Source organism: Pogonomyrmex barbatus, unplaced genomic scaffold (genome assembly GCF_055798465.1).
Source record: "Pogonomyrmex barbatus isolate J1 unplaced genomic scaffold, ASM5579846v1 scaffold1, whole genome shotgun sequence".
Taxonomy (NCBI): domain Eukaryota; kingdom Metazoa; phylum Arthropoda; class Insecta; order Hymenoptera; family Formicidae; genus Pogonomyrmex; species Pogonomyrmex barbatus.
Genome location: NW_028297098.1, coordinates 8,075,246 through 8,088,941, shown reverse-complemented (window position 1 = coordinate 8,088,941; position 13,696 = coordinate 8,075,246). Strand labels below are relative to the sequence as shown.

Sequence of the window (13,696 nt, the reverse complement as noted above, 5' to 3'; positions counted from 1 at the left end):
AAAACTAATTAAACGGATATCAATTACGTGCATTCGTGCAAGTGACTCGTGTGTGTGTGTGTGTGTGTGTGTGTGTGTGTGTCTCCGAGTCTACATTATCTCCTCGTTCTTTAATGTTAGTACATTATTACCTCGTTCGTATTTTCGTGGTGGAGATGCGCCGATATAAATCTTTTTCGCAGCGGCAGTGCGAGAACGGGCATCTCGATCGCCATCGGTTGTCGTGACAGTAAAATAATGCGGACATTGAATACGCCGGACACACCATTATTAATGGCCGCTGGCCATTTCCTGTCGCCGCAAATTATTATCCGCATTATCGTTATATCAAGTCGGGGAACGACGAATGGTGTTTACATCGCGCGGCATATCGGGACAAATCGATAGTTCGCGGTGCATTATTTCTGACCTTTCGGTAAACAAATCCGAATGATGATCTCTGGAAATCGTATTGCGATCCCTACAAGTCTTTCCGGTGCTCCGACGTCGATGTGCGAATCATCGTATCAGCTGCGAAACTCGTGAAATTAGGACAGTCGACTTCCATTAGAGAGCCGTAATGCGGAGAGCTGTATCGCGCCACGTCTCGAATCCGCGTTATCGCGACTTGAGCGAGGTCTCACTTAATTAGCATTACGACTTGAACAGGCATTAAATTGTAAATCCGTTCGTTCCCCGCTTAAACGACCGAGCGGCGAGATGCTCCACAAAGATGAAATCTCCGCTCGGCTTTTTAGATTTGCTTGAGAATCTACACATTTCAGTAGGTTAGCTAATTAAGACGGAAAATGAAGTAATTGCAGAAACGGTTCTACTGTATGAATAAAAGAGTGGCGAATATTATTATTTAATTTAATAAAATTATTAAAAAGAGAGATAAAGAGGGAAGAGCGCTGTTCACGTGATAAGATATATGTAAACTGATCCCTAATGCGCGTGATCATACAGAATACATTTTTTTTTTAATGTGCTTTGATACGCCATTCATCTCCATCGTGTAAAAAGCAGACATAAAAAGAAATCATTAGCATACGAGTCAAGGATAGAGCGTTGCAGATGGCAATATTAGCTGGGCTTGTATGACATAATGTAGAATATATTTAAATATATAGATTAATATGCAATATTATGAAATATTATGGCCCTGTGTCGGAGATGATGTACACCAAATTTTGATAATGCGAAATTTAGACATAAATAATGCAACGTAAAACGTTCGTGAGCAACATGTAGTTGTTCGCTAATGAGGAACCGGAAACTTGCATCTGAAAAGCAAGTGCCGCTTTGAGAGCGCCTCTCGTGAAAGAAGATTAAACACTAGAGATCAGACAAACAGGAAGTGATCGGACTACAGTTGGACGAACTAAAAATTGCCTCGGTCTCTCTTCCTGCTCGTCATGCTGGCCAAGGTTCGTGGATTGCTCTCAGTTTCGAAGTATTGAGTGACAAATGAAAAGCCACGAGAAGGTCCGAATACGCCCTCAGCAAGAGCAAGAGAAAATTGTATAACATCGTCAGTCGGTCCGAGATATATTTTAAGGTCAACGAACACGGGGAATCAACTGTGTATTATATAATCTTTTCGCGCGGCTAAGGAGTCAGTGATCCGTCGTAGTCACAACGCGTTCGTATCTCCCTCCCCCCCCCCCCGATTTCAATCTTAACAAATCCGCCAACACAATGGCGCTCCCTTTTCCCCCCGTCCGTTCCGTTTCTTCTGCTTTTCACCGTCAATATGGATGCAGCCGGTGTGTATACGGGAAAAGAGAGAAACGGGAGCAAAACGAGAGAAGCTCGTGCTCTCTCGGTTCGAGCTAAAAATACTCCTCTTCGCGCGCCACCCCTTCCATCTACCCGCTCTCTTCACCGCGCTCTTTCTCCGTTCCTCTTTCACTCCTCTTTCCTTCCTCCTCGCTTTTTCTAGATCTCCGTTCCACGCGCTTACCTCACTTGCAGTCCGGTCGACTCCCTCTGTCCCTCGTTTGCACCAAACCGTCGCTCTCTAGCTATAAATAAAAAAAAAAAAAAAGAGAAAGAAAAGGAAAAAAATAACGAGAACGGCACGCGAGCGACGCTGGTGTCTCGGGAGTAGAATAATTAGAAGCGGCCCTCTCGGTTCGTTCGCAGCAGAGGAAACTGACATCGCGCAAACGTTTCCCACCTCGTACAGTTCCCTATTATCAGACGTGGGTTCTGGGTATTATCTTTCTTCTAACTTCGTTAAAAATGCGTTTCAATAATTCTAGGATTACATATATCTTTGCACAATTTGATTTTGCACAATTAGCATTCTCAAAGGTCACCAAAATTATCGATTCGGATTATTCGATATACTCTTTCCTTGGTTTTGCGCCACGTCGCTGGAGTCAAGGAACTCGCGAAAACTTGAATCTAATAAAGAAGAGAAAATATATCCCGGGGGCGGACGCGAACGTACACATTTGAAAGTTTCGGATTAGCGTATTCGCGTGAGCTCGCGCAAGTACAAATTGTGTGTACGAGCATCGCTCGCGGTGACTCTATATACGCTGATCTTAGTTCGCACTGTTAGTACGTGGCCCCGTTCTACGTCTGCCTCACCTCCGGCGAACTTCTAAGACGTCCTGTTGGTGGTGTGTCTAAACGCGGAAACTTGCCGAGAAATCTACGGTATATTGTGTATGTCATAAAGTTATATTGGACACCCTACTACGTTCATAATCACAGTCATGCTCGAATCTCCACGGGACTTGCGTGTGAGCATCAAGACTACTTTTAACAATCGATCGGCTATGTAATCAGTCACTACAATCATTAATCCGCTTATATATATATATATATATATATATTACATATATATATATATATATATATATCGTTCTATGTTTATATATATATGGTTTTATAGTGATAACATATCGTTGGTATTACGCGCTCTTTTTCGAAGATAAAGCTACGCGCATTTCGACTCTCGGATAATTGTGAAGGAAGATGATTATTTACCAAAGTTAGTAGTCGTTAGCGAATCTATCCTAGTATTCAGGCATCTATCCACGCAAGCCGACGCTCACCGGAGATATTTTTGGGCCGCCCTATGCGCACTGGATGATGATTCACGCCGCGGAGGGAGGATGCTCAAACGTCCAAAGAGATTCTGCCGGGAGACTTAAAGATGGATGGAGTAACGCGTGAATACCTCAAAGTGTGTCCGGAATAATATACAAAGTATCTTAAACGATGTTTATCTTGCGGCTCCGTTATCAGCCCTACGAACTGTCACTGACGAAGAAAATCATTCTTTCCTGTCGCTGTTATGGAGTCTATTAGCATATGGGAAATAGGCAAACTTTCGCATGCTGCAAAGTGCCTTTTCGGCTTGCCGATGGCTTCGGGACAATTCCTCTCCCACGAATAGCCCAAACTTTCGACGTGTATCATCGCCGTTGAATAAAAGCCATGAGGGGAAACATATTATGGAAAACATATGGCCGTAATAATCCCGCCGCTCGTACGAAATAAAAATCTGAATATCGATCTTTTTGTTGAAACATAATTCATTGTCACGGGACGATTATCGTATCAATGTATACGATGTATGTCAATGCAACAAATATGCGTTTTTACAGCCAAATCTATCCCTATCTACATTAGGAAAATATTATATTATAGGAAATTAGTGACACATTACGTAAAATATGATTTGTTGGTGATTTCAGGTAAAGAATTAAACGTCAACGAGATTTTGATATTTTTATTTCTAAATATATTTTTAAACTCTAAAATTAAATTCACGACTTAATCGGAACACGTTCCAAAAATGTCGCAAGATTGTTTTATAGCTTTCAGAAAATATTTCATATTTCCGCAAGCCGCGTAAAGACGTTTATAAGATTTTCCTTGTTAACTGATGTAATTTGCTTTACTGCTGAAAAAAGATATTTGCTCGCCATTAGCGTAGCGTCTGCCGTGCATTAGCGACGCTATTATTATCGTGTTTGCCTTGCAGATACGCGCGCGGTAACAGCGCGTCTCTTTGTTCTTTGTGGATACGTTGCACAGACAGTGCGCGAGCTCGTAACTGAGCAAGATACATATCTATTTCGACCCGGTTTACTTATGATTGTTTCATGTGTTTTCATTCGATTCCCGTTTTAGTTAAAGGCCAGTCTTCATTAAATGTGCTATTTTTCGCAAGGACATTATGCGAACTGAGCGTTGCTTTTTGATATTAAATTTAATCATTCGGTACAAACGTATTAGTTTTGCAATAGTCACAAACGTATTAATTTGCAGATCTTTATAAAATATCGACTATAGTGACTATGACAATAAAATCGTCATTTTATATAAGCGTAACATCAAACTAAAAAAATCTATCCATTTTTGCTCAAACGAGATTTTATCTTTATACCTATGCGCCATAAAGTATAAAAAATATACGATATATCACGTATCTAGAGTCGATAATGCCTAAAAAAGAAACACGATCGCGCGTGATTGCGTGCGTTTCTACTTAAATCCGGAGTTCAGGAACAAGAGATGGACGGGGGAAAGGGAGATGGAAGGAAAATAGCGAGGCCGGGAAGAAGAGCAACGGCGGAAGGAGGAAAAAAAATCGAATTAAATCGACCATACCCGGAGCCACGAAGAGAAAACAACGGCAACAGTTTTACGATTCGGGCGCGCGGCTGAAGGAATGGCGGAAACGATGGGGGTGTATATACGGCGAGAGGACGAAGGGATGCGAATTCCATTCCATTAGTCGGCCGTTAACGATCGAACGTGTTCGCTCGTCCGTGTGCACGCAGGATATATCCACGGAGAGGATCTTTCGTGGAGGTCCTGCGGAATGCAGAGAGAAACCTGCTTCGATTCCCTGTCTCTTCCGAGCCGAACTACCCCTCGCCGAGTCTCGTTCCTCCCGCGATTTCTCCCCGGGAACGGCGTAAAGGATTTTCGATTACGTTTTGTCGCCGCTTTTGTTCCGCTCTGTTCAGTTTCGAGCCCACTTCACATCACCTTCGTATCACGCAAAAAAAACTCATCCCTTCCTCCGATCCCTTTGTTTAGCCAGCATTCGATCCCTTTTCCCAGAGCTAAGAGAAATATATCTTTTTCTGCTTCCTTGCGTTGCTTCTTCTTACCTGCGTGCAAAATTTCCTTGCGAAATTGATTTTAGGTCGGGCCGCAATGTTATTATTTCCAATATAAACGCTGATGTATTTCGCGATTACAATTAAAACAGATGAATATATTAAAAAATTAATACCTATTTGTTAAACAAGGAAACTAAGCATTGAAAACATATCGCATTTTTAATTACACAAATCTGATATAAAATGTAATTACTTGATTTTTATCGATCAAATATGAAAATATAAAATGGAATAGAATTTATTTACATTTTAGCCAAGAAGGGGAATGAAAATATAAAATATAAAAATGTAAAAGTATTAATTATTATTCCGTTCGCTTGTGTGGAGAAGTACAATCGTCATTAGTTTTAAATCATGTTCGAACAAGATATTTCAGGAAGTAATTCATGAAACTATTGTCGGCATACGAAAACGATTCGGCGGAAGAACAAAACGCGGCCGAAGCAGGGAACCGCAACTCTCCGGATTCTCCTCATATCGTACTCGCCGACCGCGGTTTCTCGACTCCGCTGGAGCCTGGAAATTGAATTTCGGCGGCGCGCGCGCGGCTTTCTAATTCGAATTTGAGGTTTCTCGCGGAACGCTCGTACATTCGGCGAAACGGCCGGATCAGGTCTAACGGCGGGATTTATTCGACTTCACGACGGAAGAAAGAGATGGCTGGTGTCAGAGTCGAGGTGGGCGGCGAGCAAAGGCAGGGTCGGGGAGACGAAGCGAGGCGAGGCGAGGCGAGACGAGAACGAAGGGTCGCGACCACAGACACCAACCGAAAGCGAGAAACTATAGAGACTAACTGGTAGCGAGAGGGGATGCGAGGGATTTATGGACCGACGAAGACTTACGACACCTGTTCGTATGTCTATAGGGTGTCGTCCAATCGGAATTGACTAATTGTAAGCTCAAATGATGAACTTACGATCGGCGTAACGGTGAAATGTACCCTTCGATTTCCGCTTGTGTTGAGGCCTTAACGTGAAAAATTTTAGACGATAGATATATTTCGAATCAGTCAAAGAACGAAATTTAGATAAAAAAAATGACACAGTGGCTCTCGGGACACCTCGTATACGCGTCTTGTAGCCACTTCGTGGGCACCTCGAGCGGCGACATTTCAAATTCGCGTCAGGCGCGGTGGCACAGGCGACTGCAAACGCCAGCGGCGTCATGCGATAATTCTCAACTTCTCCAATTATCGTTTCATCCTTCGTCGTCTTTACGCTACCGGGGAAAGGAGGTCGGAAGAGAATAAACCCGGAGGTAAGACTCCGGCTGACGTTGCCCGAATCGCGCAACGACTCACAAACCGCCGAGAGAAATAAGTATTCGCCGTGATCGGAATCACGCAAGACCTAGGGGGATTTGATCGAATTAAAGTTTCGGCGGTGACGCGCGAGAGACCGCCGTTCGCTGGGGAATAGATGCGATGGGAAGAAAGAGAGGATGCACCGAGAGATCTCATTAAGATGACACTGCTCTCTTATGGATGATTGCGTTACTCGCGGATCTCGTGTAGATTTGAAATAATCGAAAGAATCTCTCTTTTTTTTACGTTCTCCATCAATGGAATTTAGATCGCGCTGGGAATGATTTAATCTAATTTTCATGACGTCGTATTCAATTAAAATTGCATTTGATACGTATGTAAAAAAGTAAAGTACTTTCGACGTATGTCGTTTTACGTTTCAATTTTTCATTCGAAATACGAGCCGAAGCCCAAAGCGGCGTTACACAAATGAGACATTACAAGATATCCTTTTTTAAATTGAACATGATTGTTCTGTAAAAACATCTTTTGATATATAAAATTGCTTGATTCCTTTCATACGTCGGTTACACAAATTATTTATTTTAGACTGTTACTTATTCACGCTCAGCCGAGATTTTAATTATGCGGCATTAATTCTAGAAATAATAATCATTTATTTTTCCACGTTTCATTTATATCACTGTGTGTACTATGCAAATTTTTGAAGCTAAACAAAACATGCCTGTCAGTGATAAAATATGTGTACGTTTTGAAACCGAGAGAAACAGATATACACGCAAAAATCACAAAAATTACCCCGGACAATGCGTTACGATAACAACGCATTCTCCTATCAAAATTGTTATGTTTTCCTTTCACGTAAAACGTCAAATCTGACATGAACCAATATGACTCACCGATCAACTTGCCGAACTGCGCAGGAGGCTTCCACTCCGGATAATGTCGCGGGAATCGCGCCCTCGACCAGTAGGTCCTCAGAGTGACCTTGTAGAGGGCCAGCTTGTCCTGCTTGTCCTGCTTCTCTTGCCGATCCTGGGTGTATGATCCACATTGGCCGTGCACGGACAGGAATCTCGTGGCGAGCAGGAGCAGCAAGAGCACCGACCACCGGTGCCACGTGCCACGGGGCATCTGGAAGAAAGAAAAGAGGAAAACAAAAGAGATAAAAATCGCTGTCAAGCGCCTATTAACTTGGCTGATGACGCGCCGAGGTATCGCGACACGTGTCCGCGTGTACATTGCATACTTAGAGCGCTCTGAAACGCATGAGGCTCAATGAGAAATTCGACGTGCGAGCGAGCACGAGAGCGCGTTATTCCGAGCAGACAGCGCTTTCCCGAGCGTGTTTCCAACAAAATATTAAAAGAAACGTGAAACTTCTCCAAAGTGCTCCGTACAAGGAAACGTCAAGGAAAGATAAAGTTGCAGAACGACCTACAAGTGCAGCTACTCCGGGTAGTAATTTCTACCGCTACTACCACACGATATCGTCCGGAGAAAATATCAAGCTTATCTCTTATCGGGAAATGGACTGAAATAGAATAAAGTGGGGTAACAATTCATCATGTCCCGGGGTCGCGCAATCATCTGATATTGCCGTTGCTTGGAAAATGCCTCGTTTTAACGTCAGGACTATAAGCGCCGAGCCGTTACATGTATCTTGCATGATCATACGTTATCGCATACGTAATCGTTGCGTTCAAACGCAGCAAAGAATTTGAATAAAATAGAGGTTTTTATTTATTTTCATTCATACAATATTTCCCCAGATTTACACAAAAATAATTAATATTAAATATTTAAAATTGTTACGGATCAATTAATTAATTATTTTATTTTAATTTAATTACTTTTTAGTCTGCGTTGTAGTTCTGCGCGAGATTCGTAAGTCAGAGGCCCCGGGTTTGAATCTCAATTCCGGTCCGACAATATTTACAAGCGACAACGCTCCTCTACGGAGGTCTGGCAAACCGCCTAGAGTAACTCTGCCGAGAAAAATCCCTATATTCGGAACCAGCATAAAACTGTAGGTCTCATATCTGTGTTAATAACACCCCGGATATATGCAGGGATAGCCGAAAGGCGTCGGACAATGTCGAAAGACGTTCTAAATCAGCTTATAGATAGATATTAATTAATTTTTAATTTAAAATTTAAGTTATTTTATTTTAATTTTATATTTCAGGAAATTCTGTAAAAAAATCAATTCTGATTTTATCCAAAGGATTCGTTATCAGAATTAAAAATAAACTTGTTATATCGAAAACTCAATTGTTGCACTGAAACATGTGGTGAGTGAAGCATATATGATGATAGTCCAGGATGAAAGTCCAAAAGTGTGTGCGTAAATTATATTGTTTAAGCAATTTTGCGGTGATAACCCGATTTTGGCGGTAAACAGGATTGATCCACAGGTATGTCGACGAAAGAGAGGAGACGCGTCACAAGTCTTCCCCGCGTAACTGCTGAATAATTCAACCGAGAGTTCAACGTGAGGGGAAGGGGTTGATTCCGGGGGTACTTTTACATAAACGCAATCAAAAGAGTAACGCAGTATTAACGCGCGAGTGAATAAAATGCCGCGTAAAAGGCGACGCTCGGCAAAACCATCGGATGCATAAAGGAGCGCGTGCCGATTTCTTTCCTAAGTGAATCCATTATTCGAGGAAGAAAAAAGAAAGCGAGACCGAATGTTCCTCAATTATCATCTTACTCGCGGAAACAGTCGGGAAAAATGTCCGTCATAAAAGGGAGGGCACGTAACCGCCACCGCCACCGTCACCGCCTGTGTTCCCGCATACATATATTCCTCGTGAGTAGAATAAATCTCACCGGTGCTTTGAAAAACTCCGTAATCTACAGTCGAAGGTCGGTTGTCTCTCCCTCTTCCCGGATGATTATGCGAAATTGCATGGATATGCAATCGCCTCTGACGGGCGAGCGAGCGCGGCGTGCTCCTCGTGTGTTTACGTATGTAGATCCGCGAGCGTTCAAAATTCAAATCGCATCCGAATCACTTCCGATTGGTCGATGCCAACCACTCGTGTCGCGAGTCGTCGAGATTTCAAGCCGGCGATGACGTTCCCGACCCGGTTTTCTAGCTGACCGCTCGGCTTCAAGAAAAATCTCGTCACTGGAATCATTCCAATGTGAGATTTCGGAATTAACATGAGCATCACGTTCAATATTTAATAGAATATGTTGGATTATGAGAGATATTTGTACAAATACGTCTCTGTGGTATAAGCATCGAGAATTGTGCGCTCGGAAATGTTACTCGCGGAAATATTGTTTATTTATGGCGTTAACACTTGGAAAAGTTTTCTCCTCGTAAACACAAGATTTCAGGTTTTTAAGATGAGCGTTCTGTGTATCTCGCCGCTGGCCTTTCTGACGAGAGACTAAAAAGTAAACGAACAGTTAATGAAAAACACACGGAAAATATTTATATCCCTCGCGCGAAACTCTTCGCGAACTTGAAATCCACCGTCGAGTATTTCCCTCCTTCCCGGCACGGCGAGGTAGTAACTACGGAACTTTCGATGTTCAGTATTATTCAGTATATCTGCCCGATTCAGTATTGATCACAATGCGCTGCACGATTGTGAGAAATCGAATCCGAGAAAGAGACACGATTCAATACATCCTGCATTATCCATCTTCTTGCCGTGGTATAAATAGTTCCTACCAGTAAAAACCTGTTTTATGTATATGATATGAAATGCAAAAATGCATGTAATTTTATCCCTTGGTACGTTCAACTTTTTGTTGATTGAGAACAGAAATTATATTCAATCTTCTAAGTTTTGGCAAAAAGAAGCATATGAAAAACGCAATCTGTTATGAAATTATTTAATTCATACAGAAAAAATTATGAAATAACAAAAGAATATTTTAATGCGTTAATTTTCTCTTCATGAGATTTATAGATAAATTTTCTTAACTTTTTTCGTCTCCTGCAAAAGATCTCTGGTTTCGCTCTATTTTTCTTTGCGACGTGTGGCACAAAAATGGAGTGATGAGCCGAGGTCCTTCTTCAATTATTTTTGCTCGTGGAAACGTACCGCGAGCGTCTCACTAGAGACCGTCCTCAATTCGCGGCTCGCGCCAGTAACGCGTTGCGTAAAAATCCGTAATTATAGTTCGCTCTGAGAGCTGAGAGCTGAGAGAGAGAGAGAGAGAGAGAGAGAGAGAGAGAGAGAGAGAGAGAGAGAGAGAGTCCGGACTCGGTGGAGCGTACCTTGAGGGAACGCAAAGCCGGGAGTAGTTTCGCCGTAGAGAGCTTCTTGCGACCGGGTGTGCGGGCCGTGGAACATTATTTAACCGCGGAGCGCACCGAGTCCCCGCAAACCGCCCTTGCGAGCAGCAGCGGGTAACTGAAAACCCCTTTTTGCTTTACAATTCATTATGTTTCATTACTGGAGCCGGCAGAGTTAACTCACACGGCCGCGAGTTATGGTTCCCGCTTGCGAGCCTCTACTCTCGGTGCTCTTCGGTCCATCGTGCTGCGGGATCCGCGTCGTTCGTTTTTCAATCCCGGTGACCCTATTTCGTCGTCATCGTCGTCGTCCCCGGAAAGTAGAAGCGACGGCGACCGAGGGAAATACGACAGCGGTGTACAAACGATCGCGGATGACGGAGAGTTTCAGACTTGGGGCCCGCCACTAGTTTTCTCTGGTCGGGCGGTTGATTAATTTAATGGCCACGGGGGCTGATTTCTCTTCCTCTCCAGCTCCCTCTCCCTCTCTCTCTCTCTCTCTCTCTCTCTCTCTCTCTTTCTTTTTCTCCCTTTCTCTTTCCTCTGCATCTCTCGACGGTCTGTTAGCGCGAATCTTCACTTCGCTATCTTCGAACTTCGTCTTTCCGCGCGCGCTTTCCAGTAAGCAACAAGTTGTCGCAAATCTGATTATTTGCTGGCACGTAAATAATGAAAAGTCTGAAAATCTTGTCCGAAAAGAAAGGCTTTTCATGAATTTGCAAAAACGGCGCGTAATGTTTTCCTGCCAATCTTCGTCGAGGGACAGATCGAAGCGATTATCTTTTATAATGCAAGTTTCTTCAAAAATAAGTTTGACACATTAATTTTAGTCACTGTATCTTTATTATTTCCATATATATTGATTTCGTTGCGTTTCTCTTAAATTTTTTTTTCTACAGTCCACATGTAAGAAATGTGATAAGCATTTCGTTTATTTGGAGATTTCATATAAATTTTATGGAAATCAAATTTTCGTGTAAGACGCGCTTCGGATAATTAGTTTTGGAGAATTAATAGTCACGCGTGGAAGAATCTGAGACGGAACCGCGTTGCTGTGTGTAGAGCTGAAGCTCGGATTTAGGGTTCCAAACCATGGTTAATGGAATCTTCCCTCGCTAAAATCTGAGCTGCGCATCAGGCGAATACGTAATAGTTACTGCGTAACTACCTTAACTCACGGGTGTAATCTGGATTACGCAACGTTGAAGCTCAGTATGTATCAAATATCATTGTCAATTAATGGAAAGATATAATGTGCAATAATAATGCATAAAAATGCATAAAAATCATTAACATATTTTTTAAATGGCTTTAAAAGAATCTTTTGCTCATTGAAAAATAAGATATAAAGAGCGCATAGAGAGTTAAGAATTTACATTACATAATTTCCATGTAAATTTAAATGTTTACTATCACAACGTTACAATTGTAACAGGAATTAATCAATATCCACAATTTTAAAAAATGGCATTAATGATTGACATTTTGATGATTGATATAGAAATTAATGTATGAATATACCGCGAAAAAAATTGATGAGTGCATAACGATTCTATCAACGAATTGGAAAAAGTAGAAACTGCACATATATACATTTCAGACACGAAAGTATAGTGGCAATTGCTAGCGATGCATCGACGAGTGGAAGGCTTTTCCGTGAAGGCCTTCGACCTCCTGTTTACCAGCTCAACGTTGAGTGAACAGTCGATCAAAAGGTCTCGACGTTATTCGCGTAAAAGGGAGAATGCACCCGCATAAATGTTGCCGAAAACAAATTAGCTTCTCCGGCGTAAATTGCTTGCGTTCGTCGATGTATCTGCCGAGAAACCTCTAGCAACGTGTTTTCAAAGGCGTCTTGCGAAAGTGCCTTCCTACGAACGAATGGAATCAGACTCGACGAAAAAAGGTCGATATATGTGCTTCGTACTTTAGTTATAACTGAAAGACGAGATTTTATTCAGTAAATGTTAGTTAGAACTGATCTCGCGAAAGTCACACTTTATTATTTTGAAATTTCAAAAATCACGAGTCGCAGGAAATCTTCTTTGGTACACGAATGTCCAATAAATTTCCATGTTTTCGGAAATCGTACGTCAAAATAAAATCGATCGTCCGCATTCGAGAAATCGATATCGTTCGGGTATCGCGCGACGATAATTCTACCCAGCCGTTTTACCTTTCCGACACCTTCGCTTCCACCCTCCGTCTGCAACCCCTTTTTCTCTGGATACCAGGCTGGCGCGGAGGGACGGCGAAGAGTGGGCAGGAATATACTCGCGAAAACACCTCGCGCACGTATATATTATCACACAGACATCGCGGGTCAAGATTCGAATCGCGACGCGCGTGGAAGAGAGGAGGATTTTCGGGCAACACAAGTGCGACGAAAAATTTTACTTTCTCCCTCTCTCTCTCTCTCTCTCTCTCTCTCTCTCTCTCTCTCTCTCTCCTTCGTTCGGTTTCTCCCTTTTTCCCGATCGCTCGGAGCTCGCGGATTCGGCCTCACGGCCGAGGAGGCGCCGCGATGACGGCGACGACGCGGCGACAGCCGACGCGCACGAATTTGGTCACGGAGAGCGGAGCGGGAGAGGTTCTCACGTTTCACGACGGCGCGCGGTCTCTTCGTCTACCGCGAATCCCCCTTTTCGCCGGGCACGGGACCGATGCGCGATGTCGACGGACAACAACGGACGTTCGTAGCTCGAGGGTCACCGCGGTACTGCGAGCGAGCGCGGCCCGTACGCGGGCGCTCGCGGAGCCTCGCCTCGCGCCACGCGCATCCGCACGTACGCGCGGTGCGGCGCCGCGCCGCGCCGCGCCACACCGCGCCATACCGCGCCACACCGCGCCACACCGCGCCACCTCACCCCGTTGTCGCGCTTGACTTCAAACTCGCGTTTGCCCGCGATTCTACCGCGGGGACGCATTCATTTCGCGCTCATTTTCCCCGAGAAACGGCGCTTATCCGCCTGAAAATCATTTGGAATTCTTCGAGCAATCTTCCGAGTCATCGGCAATAAACAAAAAAAAAATCTG

At 43.4% G+C, this 13,696-nt stretch overlaps 1 protein-coding gene across 4 annotated transcripts in view; it reads right to left on the bottom strand.

The window, feature by feature from the left end:
* LOC105431931 (spondin-1) overlaps positions 1 to 13,402 on the bottom strand; it is a 186,299-nt gene extending 172,897 nt beyond the window's left edge. The window contains exons 1-2 of one of the 4 annotated variants that reach the window (XM_089082226.1): positions 12,837 to 13,402; positions 7,299 to 7,533 (exon numbers count right to left, since the gene is read on the bottom strand). In XM_089082226.1, the coding sequence (XP_088938352.1) occupies positions 7,299 to 7,533 (235 nt within the window). In that variant the 5' untranslated portion in view covers positions 12,837 to 13,402. Of the gene's footprint in view, positions 1 to 7,298; positions 7,534 to 9,234; positions 9,510 to 10,346; positions 10,501 to 10,642; positions 11,316 to 12,836 lie in introns of those variants that run through there. The other 3 variants (XM_011646447.2, XM_089082230.1, XM_089082240.1) reach the window with 3 other exon arrangements.
* Positions 13,403 to 13,696: the final 294 nt, after the last annotated feature.